General features: G+C 34.2%; 1 protein-coding gene across 23 annotated transcripts in view; it reads right to left on the bottom strand.

Annotated features, from left to right (window-relative positions):
* The window catches only part of ZNF644 (zinc finger protein 644), a 158554-nt gene that overhangs the window by 67244 nt on the left and 77239 nt on the right, over window positions 1-14071 (bottom strand). For 17 of the 23 annotated variants that reach the window (XR_009049790.1, XR_009049789.1, XR_009049786.1 and 14 more), the window contains 2 exons: window positions 5563-8600; window positions 4775-5380 (listed from right to left, as the gene is read on the bottom strand). The exons of 5 other annotated variants lie outside the window; for them this stretch is intronic. Coding sequence is in view for 11 of the 18 variants with exons in the window: in XM_057713288.1 (XP_057569271.1) it covers window positions 4775-5380; window positions 5563-8600 (3644 nt within the window). In the remaining 7 variants the exon portion in view is untranslated. Of the gene's footprint in view, window positions 1-2759; window positions 2883-4774; window positions 5381-5562; window positions 8601-14071 lie in introns of all 23 variants that reach the window. One more of the 23 variants, XM_057713402.1, reaches the window with a different exon arrangement.

Genomic DNA, 14071 nt, shown 5'->3' with positions numbered 1-14071 from the left:
TTTCATCTAGGGATACCTAAGCTTTTTCTTTCAAAGTAGGCCAGACAATTAACAATTCACATAAATCAAGTCTGCTTGAACTAGGAGCACAGAGGCTTTAGTTCTACTTATTTTCCCTTTCTATTGTCTCAGTTTTGTGATATACTTGGATTAAAGTAAGTTTTTAAAAAAATGATTTTATAGTTTATTCATCAAAACAGCATCTACGTATTCTTGAAAACGAATGCTTTTACTCATATGAATTGATGAATCCCTTACAATAACCCAGTGGAAACCTTTAAGATACTAGGTTGGGACCATTGCTTTATACCAGTGAAACTGATATGGAGGAAGAGAATAGGCATCTGGAGTTTATAAATAGAGAATTCTCCACATGGAAAACAGAATACATTAATAAAGCTGATAAAAACTTCTTATTGGTATGAATAAGCAGCAGAAGTATCTTTTATGTAGCTCTACTGGTCAAGAAGATTCTAAAAACCCGGGGAGAAGTTTCAGAATTTCTAAGGGAGCATGCGATTTTTATGTTTCTTAAAAGTGAGTAAGGGCTGTGGAAAATACCACCGTAGACTTTCTTCAGCTTTTTATTTCCCTTCTCTTTGCCCTAGGAGTGCCTAACATACGCTTTATATTTTCTAACACTTCTGATATTTTGGATAGTATTTAATAACATTTTAAACATAGCATCTCCTTTCTTGATGCCCATCAAAATGTATCCCCATTTATCTGACACTACTTTTTTCCCAACTAATGAAACTTTTTAGATGATAAAGTGTTCATGGGAATGCACCCTTGGTCAATCCGTTATTTATAACCAAATAAAATACTATGTGTTGATACCATGACACTACGTGTTGAAGAGTTTTCAGATGAGATAAAGGCATTTTTTAATGGACTACAAAATTTGGACTAGAGAGATCTACCTCGTTGAATACTTTTGTAATGTGTCCAAATGGTCAGAATGGAACATTTTCTAAAGTCCTCTGAAATCTAATACGGGTCTAACCTTTTCTTGGGTCCCTGCTCTTTTTTTTTCTTCCTTCCTTCCTTCTTTGTTTTGTTTTGTTTTTTTTTTTCCTGGCTGTGCCACGCAGTTTGCGAGATCTCAGTTCCCCAACCAGGGACTGAACCCACACCACGGCAGCGAAAGTCTGGAATCCTAATCACTAGGCCACCAGGGAACTCCCCGCTCCCTGCTCTTTCTAATTAGACTCTTCACCAGAATACTCCTCACCCTGAACCCAACTTCATCTTAGGATTTTCAATTGCTTTCATTCTGTATGTGGTAGGTAAAGCGACTAAAAACAAAGGTCTAGCAGTAAGACAGCCTTGATTTGAATTTCAAGTTTGCTATTATTAACTGCATAAGTTTGGACAACTTGCTTAAGTTCTCTAAAGCTCTAGTTTCCTATAAAATGCAGAGAATTACAGTACTTACAACTCACATGGTGGTTGTGAAGAGTAAATGTTATGCATGTAAGCTGCAGAGCATAGCACCTGATGCACGGAAGTGCTCAATACAAGTTAGTGGCTATGATAACAACAACGACGGTTTCCGGTTTCCACACTCTCTTATTTCCACTACCTCCCTGCCTCTAATGTCTGTAATTACCTTCCAAGACTGATGACAGTAGTAGTAACTAAAATGCCACTGTAGGAGGACTAATCCAGTAAAGTAAAACTCACTTTATTCCCCTCTTACTATAAATGGTGAGCAGTCATTGATATATTAAGTCAAATGATACAGCAAAGAAGCAGAAGAAAGAAAGACACATGTGAATACAAGTGTTTCTTTAGTGGCAAGAACATATTGGATGCAAGCCATAGGAAGACATGAGGAAGAACAAAAAAGCTGGGTAAACAACTAGAAGAAAGCAGAAGGCAGTGATCTAAAAGAGCAAGAGAAATAAAAAGACTGGAAAGAGAATTTTAGGCAAAAGGATTTATGTAGATCTATTTAGAGAAGAGAGAATATTTTAAGATGTGAAAGAGATGGGATTTGCTAAAGCAGGGTAGCTTCAAAGGCTACAAATGAAAAGAGCAAGGCATTTTGTAGGGTTTAAGAAGCAGTATTACATATGAGTAAGCTAATAAAATTTTCATAAGCTAGCAGTATGAAGAGGTATCTGCAAGGTTGGGCTACCAACCAAGAATAACACAGAAATGTGCATATTAACATTTATGTGCACAGCTATATTTATTAATCCTAAATATAGTTTAGGGGCATTAAAAGAAAAATCTATTCAGTTGTCAACACGGGCCATCATTAAGGCTTGCCCCTTCAAAAACTTGATCTATAGACTAATGAAGATTCACTAGTTTGCTTAGTTTTCTAATTTAGTTACATATTTGAAATTTCACTATAATTTCCTTGCCTAATAAAGCACTTCCCTAAGCTAGAACTACAATCTTTTTTTTTTTTTACCAGAGGTGTCTTACTAGAATCTACTAGCAAAAATAAATTTAAAAATCAAAAACAGTATAATTTAAAAATCAATAATAATGTAGACTCAAAAGTTCCACACCTCTATTGGGTTACCTTTTTCCTCAAATCAAGCCATAAGAGCTAAATGAAAAAGAATAACTTGCTTAAAACTATATCCAACAGTTTACAAGTTGCTGAAATTTAATGTGTATTCAGGCTCAGCTGCTGCTTGCAAAAGAAAGCTATAAATATCACCTGAACTAGCACCAGTCTGGTGAGAAAAAAAAAGTGTATTGTATCAAACAGACTTGCTGTGTTATCTGTTCAAACATACCTGTACCAGTCAAAAGTCCAGCACTCTTCTTTCGTGCATAAGCGCGTAAGTGGTTGGACAGGCTAACAGCACTTGTAAACGTCGTATTGCAATGCACACATGTTCTAAGCTTCACAGGCATACCTATCATTCAAAAGAAAACTATAATCCAGTTCTCACTTCAAAAAGTGAAATTTTCTTAGGTAAAAGCGTGAAAAAAAGTACCACAATAAAGATGGTTTTAAAAAACGTTCATTGAATTAGCTTAAGATAAGGAGGGGAAATTAAGTTAACTATTATTAGTTTGTAGTTAGTATTTAGAGCCAACCCATGCTCTTTGGAAAGGCAGAAGAGGAGTGTCTTGAACCCCTGAGCTCCTCTGGATTTAATACCTATTATCACTTTCTTGCAGATTTCTGTGTTACGCAGATCATTTCCTAAATCTAAAATACAATCCTGTGATTTGAATAGCACAGTTCTGCTAAGAAGTTTCAAAGTTTACAACATTACCAATAAAAAAAAATTTTAAAGTCTGGTTGACAAAGTGGTAATTAAAGTGTTTTATCCACAAAACCGTAAAAGGCTCAATACTAAATTAGGCTTTCTGATGAAGGCTGGGAGAAAAGGTGGTAAAACACACCTCTGAACAGCTTGTTAGACACAACATTTTATTCAGGGCATTTTATGTTCATTACTCTGAATGCGCAATCAATAATGAAAGTTAATGATTTGAAGTTTTTTGCATCTTTGTGCTAAATAAATGATCAACAAGCTAACATCTTAGTCATCACAGTAAAGAAAACATGCTGAAACAATAAGAAACTCCTACTTCTCAGACAACCCTCACACCCCCAACACGTTTCAACTGATTTCTTCAACATTATTGTGATAGCCACAAATATGCTTTCCCTCTCTGAAGCGTACTACACCTTGGCCAACATAGCTGACACATCTTCCTTACATTTTATTCCTCTGAAAAAAGTTGAAAAGTTAGCTTTGTACAATAGAAAGAGCCCTATTAACCAGAAGCCCTGTATACAAGATAAACTGTTTTTCAGACCACTTACAATACAAGGCAATCTTTCCTCAAATCAAAACTGCATTACAAATATCTGGAATATCCCAATGTCTGCCCAAAGTAAACAAACCAACATCACGGTAACTTTATTCATTATTAATCCACTGACCAGTTACTTTTACCTCAGACACATTCAACCCAGCGCAAAAATTACGAGATCATCTAAATTAATCTTCAACATTATTAACCTCTGAAAGAAACCTATACAGACACAACATTTCTCTAGTCTAAAAGTATAAACCAGACTTAGCAATACCAAATAAAGTTTGGCAACTTTATCTGCCACATCATTTGCCAATACATATATAATGATCCTTTGAAAAGGAAAAACTATGGGTGTATAACCACTAAGCTAAACCATGTTTTGTTCCATTAGAACACTATAGTAAAATCTAAAACCCCAAACAAATGTTTTATACTCACAACAGTCCTCCAAAACCAAACTATCCCACAATGCAATGAAGAATTGGAGAGGGAGAAGTTTCTTTGGGTTAATCACAACACACAACAGACACCAATCCATTCAGTTTTAAAGTCTGTTTTGTTTTACCCAAGCAGTACGAAAACTGACAACCAAAATCTTGAAAATGGTATCACTTTGGAGCACTGGCAAAAATATGACAGCCTTTTCAGTAACACAATGCTTCTGAACAATGTCAACCTCCCATCCAAAGGACCATCCCCCGTCCATGACAAACTTTATTTTCACAGACCAGCTTTTTGTTTGTTTTTGCTTTTGTTCTCACCTTGCATTGTGACCAAGAGATGAGGCACACAGAATTCAGTGCCGATGAACATCAACTGATGATTTACATAGAAAAAACAGTATAACCAATCTCTGCTCTGCAAAAAGGCAGCTTACATAAAAGGATTCTGAAGAGTATTTTCTACACATGTGCCACTAAGGTAAACATAATTGTGTTTAAATTATGTAATACAGTCATAAATGTCCTCTTACCTGAGTGCATAGTGAAGTCCATTTTTTGTGGCTGATACATCAATGGACTATCTTCATTTAGTGGAAGCACACATTTCTGAACAAATCTCTTTCTTGCTGTTTGATTATGGATCTTTTGAGGAGACATAGAAGAATTCTTTTCTTCTCCCATCCTTTTATTTTTAAGCAGTTCTATCAGTGTAAGAGACTGATTCTTTTTCCCACTTGGCAGCTCTGGTTTTGTTTCATCATATTCATTTAAGAAACTCAGCCCTTCTTCCTCTGATGCAGACACTGATAAAGTTTCAGTCTTTAGGCCATTACGGTATGCTTCAAGAGGTATCACATTTTGAGATAGAAAGTCATCACTTGATGCAAATTTTTGAGCTACAAATGGTCTAGGAATAATACGACGACTGTTCAACGCCTTTAAGATTTTTTCATATTTTTCTTCATTTTGCATCATCTCATTCAGAACGCAGATTGGAGATTTGTGAGCATCCCACTTGGTCTTTCCAAGTCTTTTCAGGTGGCCTCTAACATGATTTGATAATCCAATTTTAGTATCAAACCAACCACCACAGAGCTGACAAGTGTGTTCAGAAGTGGTTTCAGACTTCTCTATAGCTAAAAAAAAATTGTTTAAGAGTAATATCAGAGTTTTTTAATAAATTAACCACCTTAAAACAAATTAACTCTGAAATATGAAATTATGTGATTCTAATAAAGGCCAAATTTGAGCAAAACCTTCAAATCCTCTGAATTTGAATCTGGACATATTAGCCCAAATTATCCACATGAAAACTTACCTTTTCTAACTCGCTTAACAGGTGTTCCTGTGCCAGTTCTTTTGAAATGTTGCATTTTGTCACTTGTGGCTATTTGTTCTGGTGATACAACATGACGGGCTTCATAGCTTAATCCTGCTCTGTGAAGATGTCCCCGGACATGATTTGATAACCCAACACCTGTTTCAAATGTTGCTGGGCAGTAAGGACATGATTTCTTCTCAAGAGACAAATCAGTCCAGTGAAAAACAGAACTATGCTTTGACAACGAAGTTTCTGCATTTTCTAAATGCTGAGGATCATGTATCTCATGCAAAAAGTTATTAGTTCCAGCATCTTCATAATATTCGAAATAAAAGCCATCATTTTGATCATAACTAAGTGTAGCATTTTCTCCAGGCTCTTGACCTTCCACCTTGCTTTTAAATAGAGGGAATAAGTTTACATGTTCTTGATTAATATCATCATAGGTTTCATCTTCTATAGTCTGTGTAGTGTAGTCACCTAGCTCAACATTGTCCCAGGAACTTTCATCTTCTGTTTCATAGCTATCTTTCTTTTCAGCAGAATTAAGTTTTTGCAAAACAACAACGGTCATTTTATGCAAGAAATCTGGATAGCTATCCAAGTCTCCTCCAACAGAACTTTCCTTCTTAGCTTCCTTAACTACTCTCTTTACAGCTACACGCCTGTGGTCTTTGAAGCTTTCTGGCCTTTTGGTGTCAGAGTTATGAGGGTCTGAAATAAAACTATTGTTGTGAGAATTACTTGATGATGAAAACAGATGTAAAGAGTTTAATGAACTAGCTTCCTCTTTTTTGAAATGCAGAGGATATGATTCACCTGACTTTTTGATCATCCTGTAGTTCTCATATTTAGGTCTATATAAATAGTTGCTATTTGCCTTGGCATTAGATTTTTCTTTTGCTGCCTGATGGAAATACTTAGGTTTTTGGTCAATGCTGCTTTTAATCATAACAGTCTTGTGAGGAGAATTATTTTGATTGCACACATTTACACCTGACTGGGCAATGCTTTTCCGAGCTTTTTGTATTCTGTGTGGCCGCTTATGTAATTTTGAAAAATTACTTGATTGTGAGGATGATCCAACTGTTCGCTTTACATCTTGTTTTAAAGCAGAGTTCTTTGGAAATGTTGTTGACTGTTGTTTAGTTAACGGTTTAGGACTATCAGTATCTATAGCTTCTTCGATTATGTCACTTTTTCTCTTATCAAGTCCAAGAGGACTGCCAAATGAATCAACGCATGACGATGAATGCAAGTACTCCATGTGTTTTTTTAAAATACTCCTGGCTGAAGTAGTAAAAGGACACATCTTACATATGTAGGTAGCTGATTTTTTGGATGATCCTATAACGGGGTCTTTCATGAAAGTCTTTTTTTGCGTTTTTCTCTGGGCTACATCAGAACTGACAATAGGGCATTTTACCACTGCTCCGTGGGCAATTCCTCGATGGCATTCCAATTCATTTTCTGTCACTGCCATAAAGTTACACTCTTCACAGCAGTAGTACCTTTTATCTTTTTCATGGGTTTTAGCATGTTGCACAAATGTTTTAGGGCAATTGGTACCAAACACACACTGAGGGCATTGTAATCGTGCACTTCTTCCTTCATCCTGAAGTTCCTTCAATTCACGAATTTCCTCCATCAACTTCTGTCTTCTTTCTTGGTGAATAATCATATGCTTTAGTAGCGAGTTACGATCTCGAAATGTCCGTCCACATTCTCTACAAGCATATGGCCTTGGGACATTAAGATGTCGAAAGTGACTATTCCCATCTAAATGATACATCATATGCCTGTGGAGATGTTTTTTCTCCCTAAAATTCACATTGCACTTTGTACAGGGGTAGAATGATGGCTCTTCAGTGCTGAAAGTAGCAGGTGACTCAGAATCACTTTCTTCACATTTCTTTTTTAAGGTATTTGAAAGAAAAGTGCTAGTATGAACAGGTGAACTGTCTTCTCCACACTTATCTGGGTTATAAATTAGATGTTGAAAAGTATCCACAGATTCCAAGTCTTCATCAGTTGATTCAGGTTTCACTTTTGATAACGCATATTTCTGTGAGTCTATTGCTTGTAGTTCTTCATTCTGTTCCATAAAGTCTACTTCTAGCATTTTTGATTTATTGGGAACACTGTTAGAATCACTAAAGCAGTCCTCAGTATAACGAGTTATCTTGCTTACATCCATTTTTCGCTTTCTCTTTTTTTCTAGACCTACTTTAGAGTGAACTGGAGCTTTATCCACTGTGTCTTCATTAGTCATAAGAAACTGAATGAATTCTTTTTGGGGATCCCAGTTTGTGTCATTTTCTGACCTAAATTCATCTGTACCTGAGGAAATTCCTGTTAATGTACTGACACAATCATCTTTTACCAATAAATCTTCACTATCCTCACCCACCTCTACTTGATTTAGTAAAGTGCTATCTGACTTTATACTACTCCCTACTGAATTCTGAATGTCACAACCAATTGAAGCAGAGGTAGGTAGTTTTTTAATGGAATGGGTTGGATTCTTAGCATGTGCTACATCTGATAACAAAAATAAAACTTGGTGTTGACTTGCTTTCTGTGGTGTAGACAGCTGAACATCAGCTGCCACCTTCAAAGCTGAACAAGATTCTGTTGTTGGCTGATCCACAGGCTGTCCAGTGGTTAATGAAACACTGCCTTTATTCATATTGGAAGTCTTAGTTAAGGAGGAGTGTGAAACTGGTCCATTAACAGCAGCTCCTTTAGGCAAGATAAAGTTTTCACTAGAAACAGTAGGAGCACCAGCATGTATAAATAGCGTAGACTGGCCTCCACTTAAGGCTTTTTCAGATTTGTCCTTTGACAGTTCTTCAGGCAGAGTGAATGTACTGTTTTTCTGAAATGATGTTTGACAATCTTTTGGTTTATGAACTCCACTCTCTTTGTCTGAGATAAAATTGTTGTCATCTAGGAGTTCTTCTTTAGCACCAGTAACATCGGTGTTTATCTTCAAATCATCCATACTGTTGTCAAGCCCATTTAACACATTTAGTCTAGAAAATGGAAAAAAAAAATTTAAATTTGCATGAAAGAAATACTATTAGAACGTATGGAGAGTTGAAAGTACACATTTTTAGTAGCTTAATTCTACTTTTTATATTAAGATCCTAATAATTTTTAAAGAATGAAGAAACACTTTAAAAAATTGAAAGATTTTTAAAGTGTTACAGAGGTTAATTTTTCCTTTGTGCTGGGCAGCAACAACCAAAAACTGCATTATACAAAATGCATGGCAAAGCAACATAAACACATACACAGACATATACAATATAAAGGAATATGTTAAAGACTGAAAAAAAAAAGATCTAAAATCTCATATACAGCTTGCTAATAAAAAGAAAATTATCTCATTTAAGTAGATTTATTAGGGATATTCTACACTAGAGAATAATGTAAATTGTTAAATATTGCAGAAAAGTAAAAGTTCTGTCACTCAAAAGTCCATTCCCAGAGGAAGGTAACCAAATACCAGGTGGTAAAGAAGCTGGTATGTACATATATGCTATCAACATCAATGGCTAATGTATGAAACTGTATTTTTTATTTAAAATAAGACTGCCCTGCTCCCAGTGTTTCACATTCTCCTAAAATTCTACTAATTTAAAAAATGTTTTATTCACTGGGTTTCATCCATTCCTTATATAAATTATCCTTCATTCTAAATTAGTAAAGTTAAAATTAAAGAAGTTTTATGTTTTGTTAAACTTTTATAACCTGGGTCCCCAAATTCTAGGCATTCCCTACAGGCAGTTATCTGAAAGTCCACTGCAATAACCTAAAAATTTTCACTCTACTCTGAAACATCCATCATAAATATGTTGAGTTTTTAGTTTATTTCATATAAAATGTGGGTAATATTTTTCTAGACATTTTTGATAATATATTTAATCATTATGAGAAGACAGCAGAATATTTTAAAAGGAAAGGAGACTTCTGAAAGTTTGGAAGACATACATACCATGGCTATAATTACTGTCCCTACTAAGAAGAGTTTCCTTGTACCCTGTTCTTAATTTGCCCTTAGAAATGGCCACATTATATAGGCATTGTCTATCTTCTTAGAAGAATGTAAGCTCTTTGAGGGCAGGGATAGTGACCTAGTCATCTTCATACCTCTAGAACCTAACAGGATGTCTGGCATAGGTGCTCAGGCAATATTTGTTGAATAAAGGACTAATGCAGTGAATGAATAAAAACACAGTTGCAAAATCAAAACAAAACTTCCTAAAGTAGAGGAAGAAAAACAGTTTTCTTCCTATGAAATTTCAGTATCTCATTCAAATAATGCAAATTCCATCAGTCCTGATGTCTTAACTCAGCAGTTTTACCAAGGCCTTCAAAATATCCAATAATACTCAAGTGCAATTTAAAGAACCTGTTATTTGGCAACCTCATGTATTTAACTATTTGAAGTACTGGCATAAAATTCCAATTTCTTTTCCTTTTATACATAGTATTAAGTACAGTTTATTCATTCTCCAAATATTTACTGAGCCCTTCCTATGTGCTAGGCACTGCTCTAGTAACAGGGATTCAGTAGTGAACATGACATACATCATTCCTGCTCTCAGATAAAGAATAAGGTCTTCCATTTTTCTTTAATAGTATTTCTAATTTGTGTAATGAGTAATATTATTTTAGAACAGCAGGAACTTACAATTGCTATTTAGAAATTAAAACATTTTCAATAACGTTCACTATTTCTAATATCTTTTATGGTACCAAGTACATACTCTGTAAAACATTAAATCTGGTTAAAGAATAAAAGAATTGCTTCTAATTATTTTCTTATTTCACAACTTAGAGCAGCACTTATAAGTATGATATTATTCTTTTCACAAGATGTGTTCCTTAATACAACAAATATTACAAATAAATATTATAAATATCTTTCTTTGGCATTATTATTTACACCAACAATTCTTTTTCTGCCCTTTAGGTCTTAGAATTCTGCTTTGAGATTGGCAAATTTCCACAGTAATAAAAATAGACTTCAAATAAGATCATATTCAATGTTATCACTCCAAAACGGTGCTAATGCAGCACCCAGCAGGCGTCTCTACATCACATACACACAAGTTAAAAATGGGCAGCACATAAACATGTGTTAGGAAGGAGTGTGCAAATGTCAATGAAAAGAAAAGCAAATCTTGATGCTACACTATTATCCATTCCTGATATTTCTTATTAAGTTAGGTAGAAAAAGTAAAATGCCCAAACAGGCACAACCTCATAAATCGGAAATGGACTATAGTTTTAAAACCTAGCCTGAAAAACACTTTCTATTCCTACTTATTATAATCACAGAGATAAACAAATATATGTTCAGTCAATTTGGAAGCCTATATTAGCTTTTCTCAACAGGAAGCAATGTTGCTAACGAAGTGGTAAATTCAGTGTTAATGAGTGGCTTCACTGTTACCACCTCAGAGGTAAAACCTTCCATGTTCTATGTTCCACCCATCTGTTCTGGTGTTAGAGGTTCAGAGATGGAACAGACGCTTCCCATTTAAAGCAACTTCATTGGTACCCCCTGAACAGCAGGGTGACAAACTATGAGAATATCATGTCAGCTTGGAGATTGCATCCTTATTACCAGAATGGCTTTATAAGAGCCTTCCATAAGTTCAACCTTTGATGATATCAAAGGGTTTTGCTCAGAATATATATATATAACAGATTTTTAAATATACAAAACACATGTAGTAAAAAGAAAAATAAAAGATCAAATTAAATATTGTGAAAATATAAAATGAGGTCTTTAACAAAGTTTTCCTTTATATCTACACAGTGAAATATACCTTACTTGCCTCCAAATTGACTATATCTGCTCAGAAATAGGAGTTATTCTTTTACAGAAAAATTTTTTCTTATTAGCACATTAATATCAAAAATATACTGCATTGGTTTAAACATATGCTATAGGAAAATGAATCAGTAAACTAGTATTTTAGCAACAATAAAAAATTTTCCTGGCTTAATTTTCAGAATATATTTCTATAAATGAAATGTTCAAGATACATTTTTTCTTAGCAGTATTCAAGACTCAAAGCTATTGCACTGAGATACAATATAGAACAATGGATCATCAAAATGTGTTCCACTGACCCAAAATTTTGACATCAAAAATTATTTCCGTATATTCAGGATATTTATGGAGCATCCAGGCAAGAAAGCATTTGACCTATAAGCTAATTTCACACTGTCTCAAATAGTTTTTTCAACCATCTTTATATAGTTAAACACATATTGCAGAGTCATAAATACCAGTTTATGTTAATATAACAAAGGCAGGGACATATATGAAGGCAGGCATTATTCATGACGTTTAAAAAAGAGAAACTAATAAATTAAAATAAATTAAGCTTATATTGTTTGATCTCTCTAAATTTCAATGAAAAATTGCTGTATCAGTTAGGATCTTTTCATTAAATGATTAAACACTATCACTGTGTCCTCCTCCATGTAATCATATAACCACAGAATTTTTCTTTTAACTGAATTTTCAAATGTTCTTTAAAAAAATTCACACACTTTATAAAAAGCTGCAAATGGAATTTTAAATCTACATAAAACATACTTCAGGTTCTAGAAAATCATAATGAGTTCTACAGCTATAACTGCCTGTAGTTATATACTGTGAGCATTAAAAAAAAGTACAAAGGTCAGATCTGTCTTCAAGATGACAGATCATCACTTATATGCCTCAAGCTAGACTTATTGTCTCAGAAATCTCAAACATCAGTATTTTTGCAAACTATCAGCACTTGCTATAACACCCTCACTACACTACATCTTGAGGTTACTACAGAAGAAATGAGGTGATAATTGCATATTAACATAATTATTCTGTAATCCCTCTGAGCAAGCTTCCTAGGTCACTCAGTAATTCAGATTAGATACAACCTTCCTGTCATCAAATCTATGCTGTCCACTTTCTGTTCATGAATAATTCTTTTTTGATAGAAAATTAGCTTAATTTCATTCTTTTATGTACATTATTAATTGTATTTATTGCAAGTAGGTTAATATTTTGTGGGTACTTATTATATAATGCCAACCTTTGTCATCTAGTATAAATTTCATAAAAAATATAATACAATTTGCCCTCATTCTACATTAGTTCATTAACAACTACATTGCATAGCTATAAATAAATTATAATGTTGCCCACTAGCTGAGTTACAGTTAGGATCTGTCAGATTTTCACAAACCCAATGTTCATTTAAATTTTCCTTAAGAACACATGACAACTTTGGTTAGTCATATTTTGAGACTGGGTCAAGAAAAGAAAACCATTCACAACTGTCATTCTAATTGCAAAACAAATCTTAATTAACTGAAATAGTACATCTAAAATTACTTCAGTATTTAAGCACATGTGTGTGTGTGTGTGTGTATGCTATACACAATGTACAAATACATATATACCTGTCTTACCTAGCATACAATGCAAGTGAAGACAGAGTACACTATATATAATTGTATCATCCAGGTAGTATCCTTAGCTGGCTGTCACATTGAGGGGAAACTCTAAAAACATACTGAACATTCGTAAGGGTATCCAGCATGTAACATAATGAAGAGAAAACCTGGCAAGTTTAACCTAACAATTAGCCAGTACAATTAACAATCTTCAAATGTTTGAAGGTTTGGCATATAGAAGGAAGAAAACACAATCAATATGTTTGAATCATAAAGATGAGGGTTTTATCTCAAGATTAAGAAAAACTAGAAGCAGGATCCATTCAGCATTCCAAAGGGTTGCCTTACACAACAGTGAACTGAATGGCTCAGCAGGTTGGACTGTTTGTCACGTACACTGTAGAAGGAAATACGGCACTGGAGACTAGATAAGATGATTTCTAACATGTACTGTGTACTTGGTTATTACACTATTAACATTTAACATTATTTGAAATAATGAGCTAAAAACAGAAGTTAAAGTTATACTATTGAACTTTAAAAATATTCTCTAAATTCAAAATTACCTGAAATAATCTTTTAGTTAACTTGTAATATGTTGATAAGCTGATTCTTGAACAATGAAATACGACATGAAATGACTAACACATTGAGGTCACAGAGTTATATGCATCACGAAAACTACGTATAAAGAGGTTTTTTCTATTGGCAACACCAAAAATAAAAAACATCAGGAACATAATGCTTTCTTGCCAGCAGCATGTAGCACTGCCATGACAAACTAATGACCTAATTTTACCATTTATCACCAAATTACATCGAACGTGTTGAATAGTTTTGTTCCTGATGCCGAGTATTATCCTCATTATTTAATAGAAAGATGTTACAAATAGTAAGGTACTAGCTCATAAACACCTAATAACACAAAGCGATACCTATTGCAAAGTACACTAAATACGATACATAGTTTGACACATCTCAAGAAGCTGCTATACAGTAAACTGAAGCAGGTAATGCAAGGAAGATAAAACGGGGCCCA

The sequence above is a fragment of the Hippopotamus amphibius genome, chromosome 1 (genome assembly GCF_030028045.1).
Source record: "Hippopotamus amphibius kiboko isolate mHipAmp2 chromosome 1, mHipAmp2.hap2, whole genome shotgun sequence".
Lineage (NCBI taxonomy): Eukaryota > Metazoa > Chordata > Mammalia > Artiodactyla > Hippopotamidae > Hippopotamus > Hippopotamus amphibius.
This window is presented reverse-complemented; position numbering and strand designations above follow the sequence as displayed.